The 25675-nt window shown below is 41.4% G+C and overlaps 2 protein-coding genes and 1 pseudogene across 2 annotated transcripts; 2 read left to right on the top strand and 1 right to left on the bottom strand.

Annotated features, from left to right (window-relative positions):
• Positions 1 to 303: 303 nt before the first annotated feature.
• On the bottom strand, positions 304 to 7307 carry LOC124042247 (early growth response protein 2b-like). Its single transcript, XM_046360661.1, has 2 exons — positions 7241 to 7307; positions 304 to 1917 (listed from the first exon to the last, which is right to left on the bottom strand). The coding sequence occupies exons 1-2, from the start codon at positions 7305 to 7307 to the stop codon at positions 932 to 934; spliced, it is 1053 nt and encodes a 350-aa protein (XP_046216617.1). The 3' UTR covers positions 304 to 931.
• A 2255-nt stretch (positions 7308 to 9562) lies between these two features.
• On the top strand, positions 9563 to 17717 carry LOC124041189 (kinesin-like protein KIF11-B). Its single transcript, XM_046358464.1, has 23 exons — positions 9563 to 9688; positions 9918 to 10026; positions 10198 to 10330; positions 10436 to 10533; positions 10671 to 10749; positions 10836 to 11021; positions 11748 to 11872; positions 11976 to 12066; positions 12212 to 12454; positions 12553 to 12648; positions 12767 to 12855; positions 12961 to 13048; positions 13162 to 13350; positions 13484 to 13691; positions 13783 to 13955; positions 14070 to 14195; positions 14293 to 14451; positions 15013 to 15152; positions 15300 to 15579; positions 15796 to 16018; positions 16119 to 16276; positions 16492 to 16596; positions 16696 to 17717. The coding sequence occupies exons 2-23, from the start codon at positions 9950 to 9952 to the stop codon at positions 16804 to 16806; spliced, it is 3177 nt and encodes a 1058-aa protein (XP_046214420.1). The 5' UTR covers positions 9563 to 9688; positions 9918 to 9949; the 3' UTR covers positions 16807 to 17717.
• Positions 17718 to 18038: 321 nt separating this feature from the next.
• On the top strand, positions 18039 to 25625 carry LOC124041190 (annotated as a pseudogene).
• The last annotated feature ends 50 nt before the right edge of the window (positions 25626 to 25675 follow it).

Raw genomic sequence — 25675 nt, 5'->3', positions numbered from 1 at the left:
ATTTCATTGTTGTTTAAATAATAAACCATGTCCTTTGCCCAGTTATTTCATTTGGATTAGGTTTAAGAATACATTAGTGAAACAATGAACAAACACACAAACAAGCAGTTATCTATGTCACCAACGACAACATATTCTACATTTATTGCAAGAAGCATCAAGTCAGTTAAAGAACAATGCTCAGTGTGTAAAAACATGTCAAATGACGCATGTCAAATGAACGTATTTCTCCTTAGTTACTTTCTGTAATGATCTTACACAGATTTTACTTTCATCTTCATTCAACAAGTAACAGGAGATAAAACATTTTTTTAAAACTTGAGCAATTCAGTTCTTAATTGTCTCTCTTGACAGTACAGGGCTTCCAGTTTTTACACAAATGGGACTCTAACCCCCCACTCTCAAAACTGGATGTGAGGATAATATACAGGAACTACACGCCCCTGGCCAGACCAGACCACTCAGTTCTGTGATATTGATCATGGCACTCCTTTCCCAGCTATAATGCAGGAATACCCATCATGGTCTCATCTATTGTGGGAAGTCTCTCAACACTGGCAAAAGTGAGGCTACTTGCTGGCTGATACCACTCAGTGTTGGAGCTGAGTCTTGCTCCTTGCTAGCTATTCAGCATACCTGACTATTTCCCCACCTACTCTATTGAAAAACGTTCTATACTGAGCACTTGTGTTTGTGCACATTTACAGTTAAGCTATGAAAAAATGTATTCTATACCTAATATAAATGTGATAGCTCTGTCCGTTTATGTTGTTATTCATTCAGCACCATATATCCAAATGCATTAGTCAACCTTAATTAACCCTAGTCTGCTAAATTCAGTGTGAATGTTTGATTTGGATATTATTTAATGAATTGGTGCTGCAGGGAAACATCATTTATCTGAATGTTTAAAACCATTCTGCCTGGGTCATTATGATGACTTTTTCTCTTTCTGTCTTAAGTGGATTTTCGTGTGTCTCCTTCTTTCATCACTCCTGGCAAACTTTCTTCCACAGTGGTCGCAGGAGAACGGTTTTTCTCCAGTGTGTGTCCGGATGTGCGTAGTGAGGTGGTCGCTGCGACTGAAACTGCGCATGCAGATCCGACACTGGAAGGGTTTGTGCCCTGTGTGGATCCTAACGTGTCTGCTCAGCTCGTCCGACCGCGAGAACCTCCTATCGCAGCTCTCTGCTGGGCAAGGGTATGGTCGCTCATGGACAGGCGTTTTGCTTGGGAGGTTTGGATACTTTCTCGGTCTCAATATTGGCCTCAGTGGTAAGTTCGAAGTGTTGTAGGGGTTTGGTGGACAAGAGCCCTCTATCGCAGGTCCCCCAAGCGTAAAATTCCTTATTGTGTTCAGAGGTGTCAGAGGTGGTGGAACCCTCAGAGAGTCCAGTGAATATGGTAACGCTTTCCTGTCAGGAAATGCCTGGATGTCTCGTTGGCAGTTTGGCTGGAAGAACCCGCTGTAGTCAGGCATGATGTTTAAGAGTGCGCTGTCCACTGTCGACTTTGGTGATGTATAGGATGAGTACGACGGCTGTGGATAAGACATGGGACAGGTCGGCGTTGCCAGGTAGGTTGATTGATCCTGGTACATTTCCCCGGTACAAGAGTAAGACGGCGTAGCATACATGTGGTTTATATCGTGTTGACTCTGCGCCATGGTGCAGCTCACAGTTCCTGCGTAAAGGTCTGGTGGTTCAGGCGAGGGCGAAGTAGACACCGGGGACGAAGCTGCCACCCTTATGTCAGCACTAGCTACGTTAATGGCACCCCCGGGATTCCAGTATTCTACACCTCTAGAATTGATCGAGACCTTCCCGGTGTATGCCACAGCCTGAGTGCGCGGTGGCTGCGTAAAGTTGCCGTGGTAAATAAACTCGAGGGTGCCCCTTTCTTCACTAAAACAATCACCTGCGAAGCAAAGAAAAAATAAATGTTAGTTATGTCTCCAAAAAACGTTGATTATTGCTTTTACGCAAGGGTTTTTACTTTAACGCTTTTTGTTTTTCGCGCGGTTGCGCACCACTTTGTGGTTTTGTAATGGGTATGTAGGAGGTTTCAAGTCACGTAACGATTAAGAACAAATACATTGACTTACCATAGCAGACCATCTACTTGATTAATATTGACCAATAATATGAATTATCCTCAATTTAGGATAATCTCAAATATGACTAATAATGCATTTTAATCCTCAAATGTTTGTAAAGTTGATGAGGACATATGGCTTCTTTTGGCCATAACAGCAAAATATAAATGAATATTTAACAAGAATATATGAAATGAATTCTTACCCCCCTTGGTTTCACCCAATTGGCCGTGCTGTTTCCAATATGACTCAACTTTTAACCCAGTTCTCGTCTCTGGCAATGATGCGGATATTTCCTCTTCCATTGAATAGATTACCTCTTGAATATCTTGTATAAAACTACTGGTGGGTGCCCAAACTTTGTCAATAGTTTTAGCTGTCATTTTTTTGACAAGACAGTGCGCTTCAAGCCTTTACGCGCCTTTACGCACACAATATATAACCTTCAGCTGTCCTGGTAAAAACTCTCCAATGCTGTATTCTCTGCCATATCATATAGTGTTCCCTACGCATGGGAAATATCATCTCATCTCGTTATATTATGGGGATGCAATATTGTAATATGCATTTAAAGGGAGTCTCTGAATGTCCCGGAACGTCACTGACCATACAAGGACTTGGTGGTTAAAAAATGAAAAGATTGGGCTAGGGTTGGGTCTCAGGCTTGATGACGACATCAATGAACACTTGTCAATGAATTAAAAAAATACATAACCAAAATTACTTTTATTTTTGCATCGTTGTTGTTAACCTGTTTAAGTTGAGTAAATATTAACACATGTATGGCCTATTTTATTATCAATATAATAATCGGCATGCTGCCAAAAGCCTGCAGGAATTCCGGTAACACTTCACCAAAAATGGATTTATCCGGTTTAATAGACGACACCCTCTTTTTACTTATATGGAAAACATCCGCTAAATTGGTGTTCATGAAATATCGGGTCGTGCCAAGGAAGAAGCCCACACAGAAGCATACGAGAAGACGACTTCTCGCACTGTGCTTTAGAGTGGAGCGTTCCTTAGGAAAGTTGGATCAGTTGGTTAAATTAAGTGTATTAATTTTGTCGTTCTATATCCTTTTATAGTCTGGGCTAACATTTTGCAAAAATGGAAACTTGAATTGATCGAAGTGCTATATCTATGTACATATTTTTTGTTGTTGTTGAAAAATCTGTATAGGTAAACAGCACATTTATGAAGCCTTCATAAACCCTAAATTAGGCATGTGCTTCAGGATGCTTTAGAAGGAATATTCCTTAGCCTATAGCACCCTTTATGTAGCATAAGTGTGTAGAAATGATTTGTGCACTATATATGTAGTGCCATGAGTTGTCCATTTAGAGTTGTCCATTTAGAATTGGCCTGTTTGTAGCCTGTGTAAAGGAAGTTCATTAGATAAGCTATTAATCATTTGTGAATCGTGAGTTATAGGTTGCCCACATGTATAGACTGAAAATATGTATGACATATCTCTCCACCTACTCAAGACCCCACTGTATTGAAGGGATCATCTTGGGACAGCAACCCCTTCCTCTCTTCTCAGCAAGCTGCCCTCCGTTGGTGTAAATGACACCTGGCTGATGTCTGTAGGCTTACATGTGACAGGGTTGTTGATCCAAGGGCTGTGGTAGATAGTGATAAAGCAAGGGGAAGCCCTTTAAACACTGTCTCAAGCCCTGCATGTCCACTATGACACTCAGGTAATGAGACTGCTCCTCACGCAAGTAGAGCTAATTGCTATTCTGTCACAGGGGACACTGTCTCCTGATAATGGAGATGATCTTTGGTCTAAATATGCAAAATGTGTCTGACATGTTCCTAATGACATCATACTCCCTAGGAGTTGTTGGCATATTTGTTTCTGAAGGTAGGAATCCTTAAAAGACTGAAACTTTCCACATATGCCACTGTAGGCTAATGAATGTCATTTTCTATACCCAATATGACAATGTAGGAAACACACAAAAAAATGTCCATAGGCTTTTTTATATTGTCTATAACACCAGCAACAACTTTAACACTTGTCCAAATGAACATGATAGACCTACTTAAATAAGACGAGAAGAGAGAAGAGAGAGAAAAGAGAGGGAGAGGAGAGAGAGAGGGGGGGGTGGGAGAGCAGAGGAGAGAAGACATGAGAGACAGAGAAGAGAGAAAGAGAGAAGAAAGAGAGGAGATAAAGAGAGAGGAGAGAAAAGAGAGAAGAGACAGACAAGAGGGAGGAGAGAGAGAAGAGAGAGAGGAGAGAAAGTGGAATTGAACATGATAGACCTACTTAAATAAGATCAGAAGAGAGAGAGAAGAGAATATAAAAGAGAGAGGGGGAGAGAGGGGGAGAGAAGAGAGGAGAGACAGACAAGAGAGAAAAAGAGAAGGGAGAGATGAGAGAGAAGAGAAGAGACAGACAAGAGGGAGGAGAGGCAGAGAAGAGAGAGGAGAGGCAGAGAAGAGAGAGAGAGAGAGAGAAGAGAAAGAGAAGAGAGAGAGAGAGAGAGATGAGATGGAAGAGAGAGAGGAGAAAGAGAGAACAGAGAGGGAGGAGAGATAATAGGAGAGAGAGAGAGAGAGAGAGGAGAGAGAGAAGAGAGACAGAAGAAAGAGAGAACAGAGAGGGAGGAGAGAAGAGAGAGATAAGAAGAGAGAGAGAGGAGAGTGAAAGGAGAGACAGAATAGAGAGAACAGAGAGAGGAGAGAAGAGAGAGAATAAATAGAGAAGAGAGAGAAAGAGAAGAAAGGAGAGAGAGCAGATATAGAGGAGAGAAGAGAGAGAGGAGATAGAAGATAGAGAGAAGAAAGAGAGAAGAGAGAGAGAGAGAGAGGAATGACTAGTGAGAAGTTTAGGAATGGTGTTCCCTCCCAATCCCCTCTCCCCTTGTTGGGGGGAAAAGGGATCCCTTTTTAAGTACTCTTTTTAACGCCCACAGTTCCAAAAATGTTAGTGTATTGTGTGAACGCCGCCTTCCTCAGGCAGATGGGTTTTTTCCAGGTCCAGTGTCCGGCCGATAGGCTGCACAGCGTGCCTCTGTGGGGAATGGTGCCCTCCTTGCACCCCTCGCCCACGCTCCGCCACATTGAGCGGGATTTAGAGGAGGGGGCATTTTGTGTTGCCTATGTCTCAGTGTCACCTAGGGGTCTGGAGAGCCCCGCATGACGATTAATCAAGTGTCATGTGTGGTTTTTGTTAATATGGATCTTTGTTTTCTATCACTAGGCTGATATAGGAGAATTTGCTTTGTTATTGTGTTGTGTTTTTTTTGTCAAATTGTTAATACATTCCAAATATATCATGTTTGAGGTTTGCATTAAGCTATCTTATACATTAAAAACTGACCAGAGAATATCCATTCATAAATGCACGTATTGCAAATGGAATGAATGTATGTCTAGATGTGTTTAAATCACCCCTGACTTGAATCTTAGACATCTTTGAAATCACAAAAAAACAGTTTTAAGAAGAACTTTACACTACAGCATCAATAATTAATAGTACACTATTGTACATCACTTTCTTTTGTGCTTACTTTTAAACCCCTCTATTGTGAAATTGAGGCCTGCTTGCTTGTCTAGTATTTTGAGCAGCAATAAGATACAATGTCCAAATGATAGCCTAGTAGCAGCCTACCAATACACAGTGGCACTCGTTAGAAGTAGTGTGTGTGTATACAGTGACATACTGTACTTCATCAAGAGTGAGTTGTATTTGTAATGGATCCTACTCTTCTATTTCCAAAAATACATTGATTACACTACCTTCATTTCATACCTAACAGTTAACATATTGGGTATATATTGTAAAGGTTTAAATCATTTCATACCTAACAGTTAACATATTGGGTATATATTGTAAAGGTTTAAATCATTTCATACCTAACAGTTAACATATTGGGTATATATTATAAAGGTTTAAATCATTTCATACCTAACAGTTAACATATTGGGTATATATTGTAAAGGTTTAAATCATTTCATACCTAACAGTTAACATATTGGGTATATATTATAAAGGTTTAAATCATTTCATACCTAACAGTTAACATATTGGGTATATATTGCAAAGGTTTAAATCATTTCATACCTAACAGTTAACATATTGGGTATATATTGTAAAGGTTTAAATCATTTCATACCTAACAGTTAACATATTGGGTATATATTATAAAGGTTTAAATCATTTCATACCTAACAGTTAACATATTGGGTATATATTGTAAAGGTTTAAATCATTTCATACCTAACAGTTAACATATTGGGTATATATTATAAAGGTTTAAATCATTTCATACCTAACAGTTAACATATTGGGTATATATTGCAAAGGTTTAAATCATTTCATACCTAACAGTTAACATATTGGGTATATATTGTAAAGGTTTAAATCATTTCATACCTAACAGTTAACATATTGGGTATATATTGTAAAGGTTTAAATCATTTCATACCTAACAGTTACCATGTTGGGTATATATTGCAAAGGTTTAAATCATTTCATACCTAACAGTTAACATATTGGGTATATATTATAAAGGTTTAAATCATTTCATACCTAACAGTTAACATATTGGGTATATATTGTTAAATGTGTATTTAGAAAGTGATCTATTCTACATATTTTTTACAAGCTTAAAACAACAACACTGTAACTTTGGTCCGGTTTCCCGGACACAGAATGAGCCTAGTCTTAGACTTAAAAGTATGCTGTGTTTGGGGAAACGGGCCCTAAGATTTCTACATGTTCAAGTTAACTGCAGGGGACAAAGAAAACACACACACACACACATGAAACAGCCCCTGGATTGCTTACCTGTAATATAACAAAGATACTGGTATGTCTCCTCGTTCAGGCCCCGAGGCAGTGATAGCAGGGCCTCAGATAGAGACAAATGCTTCTGCGGTGGCAGTCCCCTAACATCTACCACAGTTACCCGCTAGATTCTTACTCCTCCAATGGAGTGGGTCATATAATGTTTCTTTTTCTGAGCGACTGATGGAAAAAGAAACAATAGGATTGTTCCCACTTCACTTTGCTTCCACCCTCACAGTTAAAATTGTTATGATAATGAAGTGGATTTGTGAGACCCAGCAGATTGGAATAGAAAAGCCCTCTTTGATCGGAGGAATCTGAGGTGTTTGGGTCACTCAAACCCCATGCCTGGGGCGTGGCCTGGGTGACAGCTGCTCTCATGACGATGGAACTCCAGGAGAGGGTCATCTCAGAGACCCAACAACCATCTATGAAGAATTCATTTCCAAAGAACATGTAGTTTTAGATTCCTTCAAATTTGGATGAGCTACATTGTAGCCTATGAGTTAACCCTCATTTGCTTCATATCCTCCATCAGGTGTCTCATGTGATTTTGGAAATGGAAAACACAGAAGATGCATGCAATGTGCATTTATTTGTTTAGACTTTTTGATTACCTAGATAAGTTGTTTATTCTTGTTCTAAATGTGAGGGAATCGATGGATTGTGTGTGTCCATTGAGAACCACCGTTCAAAAACACAGGTTCAGATTATTTTTTGAAGTGCTTTATAATTGCTGAATAATCACACTGGGGTAGGGAAATTGTGTGTGTCTGTGTGTGTGCGTGAGTGTGTTTGTTTGTGCGTGTGTGTGTGAGAGAGAGAGAGAGAGAGAGAGAGAGAGAGAGAGAGAGAGAGAGAGAGAGAGAGAGAGAGAGAGAGAGAGAGAGAGAGAGAGAGAGAGAGAGAGAGAGAGAGAGAGAGAGAGAGGCACACAAGGGAATAACCCCCTCCCCACTAGGATGAGTGGGTAGATGCCCACGAGGAGATGGATGACTGTGCTCTGGAAGGTTGATGGGTGGTGTCATGTCTTAAAATATGAGACAAAGAGAAAAGGTCTTACTTGGCAAATAAAGGAAATCACTCACTGCTAGTTGTTTTACTTTATCTTGGGAAAACATGATGAAATACTGGAACAATTGATTATTAGAAACAATTATATCAACATGCCATATATATATATAATGTCCCATGTTCTTTAAGTTGGGTGTTACAATCTCCGTTATTTATTATTCAGAATCATATTATATTTCAATAGTCAGACATGACCAACTTAAGAAACACTCAGTTGAAAGAAAATTATTGTGCAAGCACAGAAGGATGTGTTATGTTCTTGCTGCTGTTTGATGTATTAATTAATCACAGAGAGTAGGCTATTGTATTCACCAGTGGGTTTACCAGTCCAGTGCAATCTCAAACAAAAATGCAAATTTCAAACACAAACCGTTGTTCATCTACAACAATCTGATATCTGAATGTTGGCGCTGGATGGAAAAGTGTGCTCCTCAAATGTCTCATACTGTGTATCTATGAGGGCAGACAATATTGGCATAATGAGCTGCGTGTCAAAATGACATGGGCATTTCACCCACCTGTCAATCAAGTAGTGGTCAGAAGCCACGCAGTTAAACATAAATGGATTCTGTGCTGTTTGTTCAGCTTCAAGTCTGTAGGGTGATTGATGAACTGATGAATAGATAATGTAGACTACATTATTAGCCGACACAAGATACATTTGTTAAATTAGACTTTTAGGCTAGATTGGAAAATAGTATATAGCATGCATGCTACTCCCATAGGCTATTAGGCCCAGGAAGTTATGTATTTAAAGGCCCAGTGCAGTCAAAAATTAGGATTTTTTTTTGTGTTTTATATATATTGCCAAACTATGAGGTTGGAATAATACTGTGAACTTGTGAAAATTAGGATAATGCCCTTTCAGTGTAAGAGCTGTTTGAAAAGACTGCCTGAAATTTCAGCCTGTTTTGGTGGGATGGAGTTTTCACCAGGTAGTGAATTAGTTAAGAAAGAGAGTTCCTAACCTCTCTGCCAATTACAGCTAGTTTTCAGTTTTCCCCTCCCCACTTAGACCACTCCCAGACAGTCCTAGCAACATTCTTGCTTTAGAAATTGTTCTTTGCTAGGAATATATATACTTTTTCCCCCTCCAATTTAATGGAAAACAATTACAGTAAGGTACTTAATTGTTACCCAGAAATGATTTGATATTGAGACAAAAATGGTTGCATTGGACCTTTAATAGATGTTGGCATTTTCCACATGATTAATTCCACAAAATGAACAGCCATATAACTGACTATAAAGAACTGCGATGATGTTTTTATTTTATTAATATGACTATTCCTTTATTCCGGATTATGTGAATGCAAAATGAACAACATGTGGGGAGAAAATTAAATGACAGGATCCAATAATTTTCCATTTGGTGTTTGTCATGTATAAATGTATTTACCTTGAATCACACATGAAGCTAAAACGGGATTATTTTTTGGGGCATACCAAAAAGAGCACATTAGCGCCATCAAGTGGATATGTGTTCCAATGTAAAGCTCAGTTCCCGTGATGCATCACACCTCAATTTTTCATGTGACCCCAGACTGCCAATAAAATCGCGTTTAAGAAATTCCGCTTAAGCCATTGGCTGTACATCTCGGATGAAGAACATTTAAATTTGTGTTTGAAAATTCCGCACGATAGAGCGCCAGCGGAAGTCATATTTGTTTAAAATTACTTACCTACAAGATAATTGTTCAAAAGAAACAATAGAGGTAAGATTCATCACTTGATAAGGACAATTTTGGGGCTCGTTTCCAGTAGTTTGCGTTTTTTTTGTATATCACAATATTTGCTAACGGTAGCTAACTTTCTAAAGTAGGCAGTTGTCTTGGTTAACGCTAGCTGGCTCACGTTAATGTTAGTTGACTAGTCAGAGTAGGGTCTATGTTAGCTAGCTAATACATTTGTTTTTTAATGGGGGAAACTCTTTGTGTGTTACAGTTGACGTTTACAGTATTGAGAGTTCTGCAAACATGTCTACGCACAACTCATTCAGTGTCGCAAAAAAGGATGAGAAGGGGAGAAATATTCAAGTCGTTGTGAGATGCAGGTAAACTAAACTTGACTTGTATGAAACCAGTGGGAGTTGGGACTAAAAGTAACTTGATCCTAGTTAATGAACTTGCTAGCTAAATGGACAAGAACATCAGTCTTTATCACAGCAACAGTAGCTAGTTAGCCTAATGTTGTTTTGCTAAATTCTCTGCCCATGCCTCTTCAGACCCTTCAACAACGCGGAACGCAAGTCTGCCGCCCATGGAGTCATTGACACAATAGAAAATCGAAAAGAGATCAATGTGCGAACGGGGGGGATTGGCGACAAGGCGGCTAGGAAGACGTACACCTTTGATATGGTAACTAATGTAACGTTTGTCTAAACTGGACAAATCACTATACTTGTTTTGCAAGGTCATTTGTTTCTAATGTGCAAATTACATGTTATCAAACCCTCACCTCAGGTGTTTGGTCCATCTGCCAAGCAAATTGATGTCTACAAGAGTGTTGTCTGCCCTATTTTGGATGAAGTGATAGGTGGATACAATTGTACAGTTTTTGCGTAAGTACTACCTAAGCAGGGATTAAGTGGCATGTCCACAAGGTTACATTTAGCCATTTGAAGCTGACACCTGCCACTGAAGGTGATTGTCAATTTTGTACATGTTTTTGACTAAATATTTTCTTTCTGTCATTTAGGTATGGCCAAACGGGAACAGGGAAGACTTTTACAATGGAAGGAGAAAGATCTCCAAATGAAGAATTTACATGGGAAGAGGTATAACACAACTTGTATCAGATCTGTCAATTAACTTCTTAAAAAAAAATGTTTTCAGTATTTGTGATTTGAATGGACTCTTTCAGGATCCTCTTGCTGGTATCATTCCCCGGACACTTCATCAGATATTTGAGAAGCTCTCTGAAAGTGGGACAGAGTTTTCTGTCAAGGTTTCCTTGCTGGAGATCTACAATGAAGAGTTGTTTGACCTGCTGAGCCCTTTTCCTGACGTCACTGAACGTCTTCAGTTGTTTGATGATCCACGTAACAAGGTACTAACCAGTCTCTTATGTACGTACCTAATGGGTTGAGTTACACGTGTCTGTCAACATGTCACTGCTGCCCCCCAAGGGGGGTGATTTTCTTAATCTAATGGTCATATTAAAACCTGCATTTGACGGTTAAATATAATTTCTGGGCCTCCCGGGTGGTGCAGTGGTTAAGGGTGCTGTGCTGCAGTGCCGGCTGTGCCACCAGAGACTCTGGGTTCGCGCCCAGGCTCTTTCTTAACTGGCCGCTACCAGGAGGTCCGTTGGGCGACACACAATTGGCCTAGCGTCGTCCGGGTTAGGGAGGGTTTGGCCGGTAGGGAAATCCTTGTCTCATCGTGCACCAGCGACTCCTGTGGCGGGCCGGGCGCAGTGCGTGCTAACCAAGGTGCAGTGTTTCCTCCGACACATTGGTGTGGCTGGCTTCCGGGTTGGATGGCACTGTGTTAAGAAGCAGTGCGGCTTGGTTGGGTTGTGTATTGGAGGACACATGACTTTCAACCTTCGTCTCTCCTGCTAGTTGTAGCGATGAGACAAGATAGTAGCTACTAAACAATTGGATACCATGAAATTGGGGAGAAAGGGGTAAAAATAAATATATATATATTTTAATTTTACCCCTTTTCCTCAATTTTGTGGTATCCAATTGTTTAGTAGCTACTATCTTGTCTCATCGCTACAACTCCCGGATATCTATATCTATCTATATAATTAATTTATGTCCTTCAGAGGGGTGTTATCATCAAGGGCCTGGAAGAAATCACAGTACACAACAAAAATGAGGTATACCAGATTTTGGAGCGTGGATCTGCCAAGAGGAAAACTGCCTCCACTCTCATGAATGCCTACTCCAGGTAAACCTGCATGTCTGACCAAATAAACTTGTCTCATACTAAACCACAAGGTGTAAATGTTTAGTTGAGTGTTTGTATTTATCTGCCCCTTTTTGTTTTTCAGCCGCTCTCACTCTGTGTTCTCCGTCACGATTCATATGAAGGAGATAACTGTTGATGGAGAGGAACTGGTCAAGATTGGAAAACTTAACTTGGTATGGTTAACTGGTATTACCTACAAATACATTGTCATGCACGCTTTACCAGTGACATACAAAGATGGATAGCACATTTGACCTGTATGTGCACCTGCTTGTGTTGCCATCAGGAATTCTACCTAACCTGACCCTCACCTTGTAGGTTGACCTTGCTGGCAGTGAGAACATTGGTCGGTCCGGGGCTGTGGACAAGCGGGCGCGTGAGGCTGGCAACATCAACCAGTCTTTGTTGACACTGGGCAGGGTGATCACTGCACTGGTGGAGAAGAGGCCCCATGTGCCCTACAGGGAGTCCAAACTCACCCGCATCCTCCAGGACTCATTGGGAGGCCGCACTAAGACTTCCATCATTGCCACAGTTTCACCAGCCTCCATCAACTTGGAGGTGCGTTTGTCTGGCTTTGTTAATTTCTCTTGGCACCAATGTCTAGATTGATATCTAATTTGATCAATACTCAACTTTTCGTTTCATGAAATCTCCAGGAAACTCTGAGCACACTGGATTATGCCAACAGGGCCAAGAACATCATGAACAAGCCTGAGGTGAACCAAAAGTTGACAAAGAGAACTCTTATCAAGGTATATAAGCACAGAACAAAACCTCTCAATTTGAGTATGCATGCTCTGTTTACTTTAAGCATGTGTATTTTATTTGTGGTATAACATCTGGACTGAAAATATTGAATTTCATCATCAGGAATACACAGAGGAAATTGAGCGTCTAAAACGGGATTTGGCTGCCACTCGTGACAAGAATGGAGTGTATCTGTCATCTGAGAACTATGAGTAAATGCCCATTTTTACAACACACAAGTTGTGTATGAATCAAATGTTTATTTCTAAAGTCTGAATCCTTCAAAAGGAGAAAGTATATTTCATTAATCCCCTTAGGAGCATGGCAGCTGCGATATCTTCCCAAGAGGATCACATAACTGAATACACAGAGAGGATTGCTGCAGTGGAGGAGGAACTGAAGAGTGTAAGCTTATTTAGAAAGTACTCATATTTTACTTCCTGTTTTTGGATAAGCAGCACCATGGTTACTGGCTCCACTTGACTCATCAAACATGTGTAACCATCCCTCCTCCCCAGGTTACAGAGCTGTTTGAGGATCGCAAGGAGAAGCTGGACAAGTGCACCAATGACCTAGACGAGAAGAACCAGAAGCTGCAGGAGACTCACAGGGACCTGCAGATGACCAAGCAGAAGCTCACTGAGGAAGAGTTTATAGTGTCCGAGCTGTCCACCACCGAGGAGAAACTGTACACCACTGCAGACAAGGTTAGGGTGACATCATTACGACCAGTTAGGACAATGTATAAGGGCTTCTACTAAATGACAAAAATTACACTTGAGTATGTACAGGATATTCAAAACTGTTTTAGTCTAAAGTTATGAGTTAATGTTATCCCAGTTGCTGACAACTGTTGACGAAAGCACCAAAGACGTGTCTGGCCTGCATGCGAAGCTGGAGAGGAAGAAAAAGGTTGAGGAGCACAACTCTGAGATCCGGATGAGTTTCGCAGACTGCATGGATGCTATGTTCAGCCAGATGCAGAAATCTGTAGAAGACCAGCACAGCAAGCACCAGGGCATGCTGGACACCTACAAAACCTCAGTTGGTGAGAATTTTGAAATGGTTCAGTACTTTGAGTGATATGAGCGCATCATAGAATTTGATATCCAATGTAGTCTTTTACTCTCCTCCCTCAGAGGGTCTTCTCGTAGTCAACGACAAAGCTTTCAAAGGAGCCATGGCTACTGTAGCCACGTCCTTCTGCAGCATCACAGACCTGGTTGCTGATGGCATGACCAAGTGTCAGGCTAAGATGATGGAGCAGGAGACGCTGTGTGTGGAGGCTAAAAACAGTCTGCACCAGGTTTTGGTAAGAAATGAAGCTGTCTCTATTGTCTGATCTTTTCTATTTTTTTGTTGCATGAATCTGTATGAATTGAGAGGTTGGAGAGGTTTCATGATAAATGCAATCCTGGGTTAACAGGAGGAGCATAAGCTGGAGCTTGAGGAGGTCCTGGTGGCCCAGGTGTTGCCTGGTCTGAGTGCTGTCATGGCCATGAATGACAGCCTGAGGAAGACACTGGAGACCCACCATGCCCTGGCAGCTAAGGTAAGGGAAGCTGGCTGAAATAATGCACAATACTGTTCTCAAAATACTTTTGAGTATACATGATGGACAACTTCGTGAATGTATTCCTTTTCTCCAGATGGAGTCCATGAAGGTGGAGACTACGTCGTTCTTCAGCGGCCATGCCCAGGACCTGGCTACCCTGAGGGAGACTGCAACAGAAGGTCTCGGCTCCCTAAAGACTGAGCACGACAACCTGAAGGAACAGATCAGCAGAGCAGACAAGGAGCACCAGACGGTACGGCCTGGGATCTGCTTGTGGTTGTGTAGTCTAAAGCAGGGTTGTCAAACCTATGGCTTGTAGGCCATGGGAAAATATTGATATAGTTTAAAATGACTAAAATGTAATCGAAACTGTCAAAATAATGGACCAACGTTCAGTTTCTTCACTGTGTCCAGTTCGCTAATCATCATCACAAATGAAACTTAGACGGTGAGAGAGCATGAAATTACAAAAACGATGGACTGTTGTTTTGGGCAAATGTTGACAGCAGTGTTTCAATGTGGCCCCTGGGACTAAATTTGTCTGACACCCCTAGTTTAAAGTGTTCTCTTATCATCCTCTCACTTATCTTGTTTTCTTTTTCAGATCATTGCAAAGTAATACTACACCTTGAGATTCACAATAGTGTTGCTCTTGCAGTGGTGTCTACTCTGCTTTGATGCCATTGATCCAGTCCCTGTTCAACATCTAAATGTTGATGAAAACCCCTGTCATTCTCACTATCAAGGCTGTATGGTCAACAAGTGTGCTATTCTATCTGACCTTGTGGCATCCCTTCTGTTTCTGATCGTACAGGGCATGACCCAGGTGATCCAGTGTCTGCAGAACCAGCTCAACCTCCTGGCCATGGAGACCCAGAATAACTATGCCGGCCTGATGAATGCCTCCGACGCCCTGCAGGTCCCTATTCAGTCCCTTCAGCAGACCCTTCAAACGTAAGTGCTACTGGGCTGTCTTAACTGGGCCATTGACATGTCTAATGATTTCTGTCCATAGTGTGGGCTTTGTTTATTTGAATCTGCATATTTTTCACCTGATATATTTGCTAGGGCAGAGCCACTAACTTTGCTGCCTTTCTCCAGGAGATGCAGTGTGTCTGAGAACCAGACCGCCACCCAAAAGGAACGTCTAGAGTCTACCACTGCCAGCTTGATCTCTGAGGTCCAACAGACTGCCCAGGAGGCCATGCGCACAGTGGACGAGTCTTCCGGCTACTGCAGCCACCTGCACAGCTCTCTGACCCAGCTAGGTGAGAAGAGTCTGCAGTGGTGTGCCTCTACCGAGGATGGCATTGACTCCCAGGCCCAGGCTCAGCTCACACTGATCAGAGACCAAACCGCCTCTGCTCAGACCCTGCTAACGGTAAACTATACACTAGTTAGGCAGTTTTACCTCAAACAGATACTTGTTGGTGTATGAAATGGAGTACTATGTATTTTTTTAGCCCTTGACAGTTTTTCTTGCACTGCAATTTTTGTTTTGCAAAATTAGTTAGCTTTCAAATTCCTGTGCAGCTTCTTACATGTCTGTAATCATTATGACTGAAATCTCAACCTGTGTTTCTCTGGTGTGATTCAGAGAGTGGAGCAGAGCTGTGAGGAGAGAGTCCAGGAAGTGAGTGGGCAGCTGAAGCAGCAGCAGGAGATGGTGAAGGAGGGTCTGGGGTCCATGAAGGAGCAGACGTCACTGGACCAGAACACCCTGGAACACCACCAGACGGAACTCAAGGCTCAATTGGAGGATGGCCTGGCCCGTGTCCACAGCTTCCTCAGCGATGAACTCCTACAGGATGTTCCAACTGGTGAGCCTGACATGGATGTAATGTTAATCTGGCTTTTTTATTTTCTACATATTTGTCTGATTCACTGACCTGTCATGTTTCCTTCAATTTGTTCTGGTAGGTGCAACTCCTCGGAGAAGGGAATTTGTGTACCCTCGTCTCTTGGCCAAGTCGAAGAGCAGAGCAGAACTGCTGGAGAACCTCTGCCACAAGCAGGAGGAGCTGCAGACGGCCCTGTTCCAGTGTGACGCATTGGAGGAGGAGAAGCAGGTTGATCAGGTACACTTCAGAAAATTAGAGGCCAGTATTTCCTGGTTGGTTCATGTGGGTTTGGGGCTGTATGGCAGATTACATTGACATGATTACATGAAGTCAACTGTACAGACTATTAACTTCGACTGATCTTGACTGTTCAGCATGTATGACATGTAATGACAATGAAAAGGGTGACTTTCAGAGAGTAGAAAGTAGCTTTAACCTGACTGTTGCCATAGGACTCTCTGGAGGATGAGGTGAGCGGCTATGGCTACGTCACTGAGCCGCCTTACATAGACGAAAACCTCATGTGCTACGAGAGCGGGAGAGTGCCGTTCTTCAAGGTAAGATTACTTTGGTGTTTCTGTTTGGTTAAGTACTGTCATCTCTCATTTCCAGCTATAGATGGCATTGTTTGATTGTAATGTTCTCTTTCCTTTCAGCAAAAGAAGGCCGGCAAGAAAGACAAATCTGTTAATCGTTCCAAGATGGTAGATAATGATACTCAGGCAACGCCGGTCAGGTCAAAGTTACCACTCAGGTGTCAGAACTAGTTCTAGATTTTCAACATTTCTAGCCCCTCTATGAGTTTCACGGTTGATGTTATGCTCCATCTGCTCCGTTATCCACCACAAATCAGTCAATGTCCAAAAAGGGTAGAACCAGCTCACCTGCTTTTACACCATGATTTAACCATTAGATGTTCAGTGTTTATTTAGTTTTTTTTTTAGCCTGCAATATGGACCTGACCAAAGTCCAATAGAAATGTCATAGATCTGTCATTCAAAATGAAAGCAAGTCAAAAGTGCTAGATCTGTTCTATGCTACCTGTTTTTTTTTTGGGGGGGGGTTGATTTTGTACACCAGCTTCAAACTGAAAATACTATTTTTGGTTATTGAAATATATTTCACAGTGGTTTAGATGGTACAATGATTCTGTACACTATACATTGCTTGTTTTGTCGTAAACTGAAAGGAGGTAAACTAAGAATTTTAGCAACTAGGAAATGGCAGATTTCTGCATACTGCGCCTTTTTTAAAGGAGTAGTTTCACCATATTAAAACAAGTGATTCACGTAAAAGGGGATGACCTTCAAATCAGGGACTTTTTTTCAATACCTTAATGTATAAGTAATTACATTCAGAAATGACTTTCAAAGCAACAATAAATAAGGCTTTCTAAAGGTGGTAAACATGAGATGTTGGTTAAAATGTCCTTTGTATACTGACTTCTAGGGAGATGCTAAAGTGCCAATAATCAGCATTATTGATATTTATTCATATAAAATCTTGTGTTCTATATTAAAGGCACTTCATTCTAATATAACATGCTTTTAAAATGAGGATTTGTGCACAATTTTTACTTAAAACAAAGGGGTGCAAAGTTATTTGTGGAACTGCCCTTTTCTGTAATTTTACTATTGGTTCAAACCTTCGATTTGATTAAAGTTTTGACAAATGTAAACGTGTCATTTTGTCACTCACGGTGTTGGCGTAAAAACATGTTCAATTAAACATATTGGCTCGACTCTAGGTTGTGCCTTTAGATTTCGAGAAAATCCGCAAATAAGGAAGAATGTTTCACTTCTCTTTGACGTTTCTAAACCCAAACATCGGCCAGGTCTGCTTCGTAAACGTTCCCGGAAGTGTCAAGATGTTGCGCCTTTGGGTTTAGAAACTGGTGTAACTACACCCAGATAGTAGGGTGGCCATTTCTGAGTCCTAGTTCCGACTAATATAGCTGCGTTTTTCAGACATGTGCTTTGATTTGGCGCGTTTGTTTAGCATCGCCTGTATAGGCGGAATTAGCTTATTTTAGAGTGACGCTCCAACCCTGTTCCTGGAGTTACCCTCCTGTAGGTTTTCGCTCCAACCCCAGTTGTAACTAACCTGATTTAGTTTATCAACCAGCAAATTATTAGAAGAATTGTTAGATTAGGATTGGAATGAATATACAGAACGGTAGCTCTCCAGGAACAAGGTTGGAGAAACCTGTTTTAGACCATTCAATTTAGTCCTGAAGTTAAATCTCCAGCCAACCGTATGCGCTTCCCCCCCCCCTTTTTTGTCTTCTGTTTTGGTTCCCCAGTCTCCTTGAACAATCAGCTTTCCTAGATAAATTCGATAGCAATCCACGTCTGCGAAAAGTTTGCTTAGTTCGACCCTCCGTTTGATCGTATCAGTCAGTAGCAGATGGTGTTGATTCTTGTGTTGCTACAGGTTTGTTTTATGAACGTCCCTTGCTTTGGATAAAAGCATCTGCTAAATGGCATTATTACTAGGTAAGTATGTATAATAACATAATGCCACCCTCATATAGAAGCCACTCCAACTAGCTAATTTATTACCTTCACCTTGCTTTATAACTAGCTAGCTATTTTTTGTTCCTTTGAACAATTTACATATACTAAGTAGGGAAAGCCAGATAGTAGTATATCCGTTGCTGCTAATGTTATTCTGCCAGACAATGAAATCCCAGAAGCTTTGATTTCTTGTTGAATCTTAGCTAACTAGTTAACTCTCCAGTCATTTGCATAAGCAGTAAAGCTGCAGTAAAGCTACAGCACAGTCTGCACGATTTCCCGCTATTCAATGGCCATTTCAATTAATTATACTAATTCATTTTTGAAGAATATAACTCATCCTAACTTAGCCCAATATGTACTCCTAATGAACCTACCATTACTCCTTATTGGCCCAAGGACCTTACAGTGCCTTCAAAGTATTCACACCCCTTTACATTTTGTTACAGCCTGAATTTAAAATTGATAATTTCTGTCACTGATCTACACACTCAATGTCAATGTAAAGTGGAATTTTGTTTGTAGAACAATTTTAGAAATGCATTTGCAAGAATAAAAAGCTGAAATGTCTTTAGTCAACACGTATTCACGTATAAATTTGCATCCTGTAGCTCTAACTCCAAAAAGTTCTGGGACACTAAAGTCCATGGAGAACAAGAGCACCTCCTCCCAGCTGCCCACTGCACTGAGGCTAGGTAACGTGGGCATCACCGATAAATCCGTGATAATCGAAAACTTCAAGCATTTCTCAACGGCTGGCCATGCCTTCCTCCTGGCTACTCCAACCTCGGCCAACAGCTCCGCCCCCCCCCCCCCCCCCAAAACCTGGACCCGTACAAATCAGCTGGGCTTGACAATCTGGACCCTCTATTTCTGAAACTATCTGCCGCCATTGTCGCAACTCCTATTACCAGCCTGTTCAACCTCTTTCATATCATCTGAGATCCCCAAGGACTGGAAAGCTGCCGCAGTCATCCCCCTCTTCAAAGGGGGAGACACCCTGGACCCAAACTGTTACAGACCTATATCCATCCTGCCCTGCCTATCTAAGGTCTTCGAAAGCCAAGTCAACAAATAGGTCACTGACCATCTCGAATCTCACCGTATCTTCTACGCTGTACAATCTGGTTTCCGAGCCGGTCATGGGTGCACCTCAGCCACGCTCAAGGTTACTAAACGATATCATAACCGCCATCGATAAAAGACAGTACTGTGCAGCCGTCTTCATCGACCTGGCCAAGGCTTTCGACTCTGTCAATCACCATATTCTTATCGGCAGACTCCGTAGCCTCGGTTTTTCTAATGACTGCCTTGCCTGGTTCACCAACTACTTTGCAGACAGAGTTCAGTGTGTCAAATCGGAGGGCATGTTGTCCGGTCCTCTGGCAATCTATGGGGGTGCCACAGGGTTCAATTCTCGGGCCGACTATTTTCTCTGTATATATCAATGATGTTGCTCTTGCTGCGGGCGATTCCCTGATCCACCTCTATGCAGACGACACCATTCTGTATACTTCCGGCCCTTCCTTGGACACTTTGCTATCTAACCTCCAAACAAGCTTCCACGCCATACAATACTCCTTCCGTGGCCTCCAACTGCTCTTAAAAGCTAGTAAAACCAAATGCATGCTTTTCAACCGTTCGCTGCCTGCACCCGCAGCATCACCACCCTGGATGGTTCCGACCTAGAATATGTGGACATCCATAAGTACCTAGGTGTCTGGCTAGACTGTAAACTCTGCTTCCAGACTCGTATCAAACATCTCCAATCTAAAATCAAATCAAGAGTCGGCTTTCTATTCCGCAACAAAGCCTCCTTCACTCACGCCGCCAAACTTACCCTAGTAAAACTGACTATCCTACCGATCCTCGACTTCGGCGATGTCATTTACAAAATAGCTTCCAATACTCTACTCAGCAAACTGGATGCAGTTTATCACAGTGCCATCCGTATGGTTACTAAAGCACCTTATACCACCCACTGCGACCTGTATGCTCTAGTCGGCTGGCCCTCGCTACATATTCGACGCCAGACCCACTGGCTCCAGGTAATCTACAAGTTCATGCTAGGTAAAGCTCCGCCTTATCTCAGTTCACTGGTCACGATGGCAACACCCATCCGTAGCACGCGCTCCAGCAGGTTTATCTCACTGATCATCCCTAAAGCCAACACCTCATTTGGCCGCCTTTCGTTCCAGTTCTCTGCTGCCTGTGACTGGAACGAATTGCAAAAATCGCTGAAGTTGGAGACTTTCATCTCCCTCACCAACTTCACAAACATCTGCTATCTGAGCAGCTAACCGATCGCTGCAGCTGTACATAGTTTATCGGTAATTAGCCCACCCAATTTACCTACCTCATCCCCATACTGTTTATGTATTTACTTTTCTGCTCTTTTGCACACCAGTATCTCTACCTGTACATGGCCATCTGTTCATTTATCACTCCAGTGTTAATCTGCAAAATTGTAATTAATCGCCTACCTCCTGCCTTTTGCACACAATGTATATAGACTCTTTTTTTTCCTATGGTGTTATTGACTTGTTAATAGTTTACTCCATGTGTAACTGTTGCTGTCTGTTCACACTGCTATGCTTTATCTTGGCCAGGTTGCAGTTGTAAATGAGAACTTGTTCTCAACTAACATACCTGGTTAAATAAAGGTAAAATAAAAATAAATTCAATCTCTTTATGGGAAGCCTAAATAAGTTCAGGAGTAAAAAATGTGCTTAACAAATCACAAAAGTTGCACGGACTCATTCCGGGTCCAATAATAGTGGTTAACATACTTTTTGAATAACTACCTCTCTGTACCCCACACATACAGATAATTGTAAGGTCCCTCAATCGCGTAGTGAATTTCAACCACAAAGACTAGGGAGGTTTCACAAAGAAAGGCACTGATTGGTAGATGCGTAAAAAAAAAAAGCAGACTGAATATTTCTGAGCATGGTGAAGTTATTAATTAGGCTTTGGATGGTGTATTAATCATTGGTGGAAAAAGTATCCTTGTCAGTGCAGCTTGGTTGGGTTGTGTTTCGGACGACGCATGGCTTTCGACCTTCGTATCTCCCGAGCCCGTACGGCAGTTGTAGCCATGAGACAAGATAGTAACTACTAATAATTGGATACCACGAAAAGGGGGTAAAAATACAACTTTTTAAAAAATGCTACTAAATGTCTAAAAATATTTGGTTTAAAATATACTTAAGTATCAGCTCCAGAGTGGCGCAGCAGTGCTAGATGTGTCACTACAGACCCTGGTTCGATCCTGGTCTGTATCACAACCAGCCGTGATTGGGAGTCCCATAGGGCAGCGCACAATTGGCCAAGTGTCATCTGTTTTAGGGTTTTGCTGGGGTAGGCCATCATTGTAAATAAGAATTTGTTCTTAACTGACTTGCCTAGTTCAATAAAGGTAAAATAAATAAAAATGTTTATGTAATTGCTCAAATATACTCGAGCACTATTTAATTGTTTTAAAAAAACGTATCTATTTACAGATAGCCAGGGGTACACTTCAAAACTCCTACATAATTAACAAACAAGTCATGTGTCTGGATAAGAGCGTCTGCTAAATGACTTAAATGTAAATGTAATGTGTTTAGTGAGTCCGCCAGATCAGAGGCAGTAGAGATGACCAGGGAATTTATCTTGATAAGCATTCAAAATGTAACAAGTATTTTTGGGTGTCAGGGAAATTGTATGTAGTGAGAAGTACATTATTTTCTTTCGGAATGTATTGAAGTAAAAGTAGTCAAAAATATAAATACTAAAGTACAGAAAACTAATTGAGTAGTACTTTAAAGTATTTTTACTTAAGTACTTTACACCCTACTTAAGTACTTTACATCCTTCCTAACTCAGTTGCTGGAGAGGAAGAAACTGCTCAGGGATTTCACCATGAGGCCAATGGTGATTTTAAAACAGTTAGAGTTTAATGGTTGTGATATGAGAGAACTGAGGATGGATCAACAACATTGTAGTTACTTTACAATACTAACCTACAAAGAAATAAGCTTGTACAGAGTTATAACAATATTCCAAAACATGCATTCTGTTTGCAACGGCACTTTCTTAATACTGCAAAAAAAGGGCATTAACTTTTTGTCCTGAATCCAACAAAACACATCCCTGAGTACCACTCTTCATATTTTGGTTGTGGCTGCATCATGTTATGGGTATTCTTGTCATCAGCAATACACGGAATACAGCTACAAAAACCTGGTACAGTCTGCTTTCCAACAGACACGGGGAGATTAATTCACCTTTCAACAGGACAATAACCTAAAACACAAGGCCAAATCTACACTGGAGTTGCGTACCAATACGACACTGAATGTTCCCGAGTGGTCTAGTTACAGTTTTGACTTAAATTGGCTTGAAAATCTATGACAAGGCTTCAAAATGGCAGTCTTCCAATGATCAATGATTAACTTGACAGTGCTTGAATAATTTTTAAAATAATAATGGGCAAATATTATACAATCCAAGTGTGCAAGGCTCTAAGAGACTTACCCCCAAAAGACTCACAGCTGTAATCGCCTCCAAAGGTGCTTCTACAAAGTATTGACTCGGGTGTGAATAGTTTTGTTATTTAGACTTCTATATTTAATTTTACAATACATTTGTACAAACTTCTAAAACATGTTTTCACTTTCATTATGCAGTATTGTGTGTAGATGGGTGAGAGAAAATATAGTTTAATCCATTTTGAATTCAGGCTGTAACACAACAAAATGTGTAATAAGTCAAGGGGTATGAATACTTTCTAAAGCATTGTATATTATTTTCAGGTATACTGGCTCTGGCAGCCAAAACAGCAAAGTACTCCATCTAAACGAATCAATTCTCAATTGCAACAGATTCATAAAGCCCTTTTACTTTCATATCCCATCAAAATAATTTCACAAATGCAAAATACACACTTACTGTCCACTGTTTCAACCGGCTTTATCACAGTTACAGCCGACAGTTTTCAGTGACAACACGTTTCTGGCGGCTTGATTCCGCTACACGCAGGTGTTCGGAGCATTCTAGATGGCTAATTAGCACAAGTGGTTCCTCTGTCTTCAGTCTGTCTTTTGTAAGCATGCACTGTAACATGGAGATATGGCCGCGAGGGAACACTAACCCTATAAAGTTGTGTATCAGTTTAACCGTATGTATTAAAAAAAAAGATTTCTCGCTGATATGAAAGACGAGGTCTTTATGTTTCCAAAACCGTGCCGCAAGTGATGCATGTCAATGTTCAGGCCGAGCCTATGGGGCTCTTAACAAAACTCCCCCGTACAGAAGACGCCTTTGTCCAATGACTCTTATGTGTGATTTAATGGAATTGCTAGTCATGACTCATGATCAAGGGCTGATCCTATCAAAACCCCAACTCTAAGATTGTAGTTTGTTTTTGTTGTCAATCTAAGTGTTTGTAAACAAACAATGTGCGCTGTGGATCTAAAATGTTTTTAAAACCACCATGCCAAATTCATAGACTGTCAGTCTGTTCAAAGGATTTGAGCCCATCCCTTAGTTAACCCCACAAAGTGGCAGCTCAAGCTGTCGAATTGCTGAATATGTGAAAGGTAAATGCAAGCACCAGATAACTAAATACCAGTGATGGATAGATCACTTGGCTAGATAGGCCTGTATTACTTGCTTGACACTCAGCTTGGTTTTGTTTTCCAGGTGTGTATGGCATGCCAGTGCATGCTCATTGCTTGTGTTGGAGCTGTACCAGAATACCACATTGAACAAGGTGACTACACCAACCATGAGGAGCTCATCAAACGCGTTACATTTACAGAGGACATCAACTCTATCGTGACGGAGGTGAGAGAGGCCACTGCTCATGATTCAATGGGAACTGTGCTGTGCTTGAGAATGTAGTGTCATTCACACTTGTATGGAATTGAACATATTTCCAAATACTCTAGACGCTGGAAAATATATGAATGACATCTTCCAGTCTCTGTCCTTCCTTTCTCTTAGTGGTTCCTTATAAACCAACAGGCTTACGAGGTCAGTTGTGCAAGCTCTTTGTTCTTCGCTGGGGTCTTGGTTGGTAATGTTTGTTTGGACCCCTCTCTGACAAGATTGAAAGGAAACCAGTCTTCCTAACAGGTGAGGAGAATGAAGCTCACAACTTCACATATTATGATCATAATCCATATCCTATGAAGTAGTTGACAGGCTAATATGATGTAGTCTGCTTTTCAGCCCAGCTAATAGTAAAAATCTCAGAGATATGGTTAGGCCTCATCATTCATCATAAAAATAAAAAACCAATTGGCCGTAGACTGCTAGTGCATTGATAATATGCTCTTTTACTGACTTTCTGTTTGATTGACCCACTGTTTCTCTCTCTCTGCTTCTCTCTCGGCCTCTCTCTCTCCCAGCTCTGTTCTTCGATGTTTTGTTTTGGTTATGCCACAGCCTTTGCTCCCAGCTATGAAGCGTTTGCGTTGTCCTGCCTGCTAATGGGTCAAATGAATGGGGGAATGTCCCTCGTCTTTTTCGTGCTTACTCAGGAGTATGTGGGCAAGGCCTACTGGGCCATGACAGGTACAAATAATCATCATGACACTGACAGATGTTTGTCAGACACAGCTACAGTAACTGAGGAAGGTGGGACTAGGATTCGACAAAAGGGTAAATTGTAGTCGAGAAGAGTCCGTGGGAACAAAGGGAAATAAGATGGTGGTCTGGCACTATTGGGAAGTATTTTGTCCCAACTATTTCAATGTAGTTTTTGGTGTTTGTGTTTTTCAGGGACCTTGCTTATATGACCTTTGCATTAAAGGCTTGACTGACACCTTTCCCAATACATTTGACCCCATATGTGAGACTGCATTTTGCTGATAGAACAAATGGCAAGATGCCCTTTTTGTCACCTGTCTTTGTCTTGTTCCTGTTTTTGGGGCTGAGGCAGGACTCTCCCGCAGTCTTCCCCGCTGGCTCTATTCCCGTGATTACACGGAGCAGGCGGAGGAGGTTCTGCACTACATGGCCGTGCGGATTGGGAAGGGCAACGCCACAGCCAAAGTGAAGCTCCGCAGGTGTCCTGGCTTCGTCAAGATGTAACTAGGACAACGATGGCCCTGGTGCTCCGCTGGAGGACCGT

The sequence above is a fragment of the Oncorhynchus gorbuscha genome, linkage group LG08, assembly GCF_021184085.1.
Source record: "Oncorhynchus gorbuscha isolate QuinsamMale2020 ecotype Even-year linkage group LG08, OgorEven_v1.0, whole genome shotgun sequence".
NCBI classification, from domain to species: Eukaryota; Metazoa; Chordata; class Actinopteri; order Salmoniformes; family Salmonidae; genus Oncorhynchus; species Oncorhynchus gorbuscha.
Note: the sequence above shows the minus strand (reverse complement) of the source record. Positions and strands in the feature narration are given on the sequence as shown.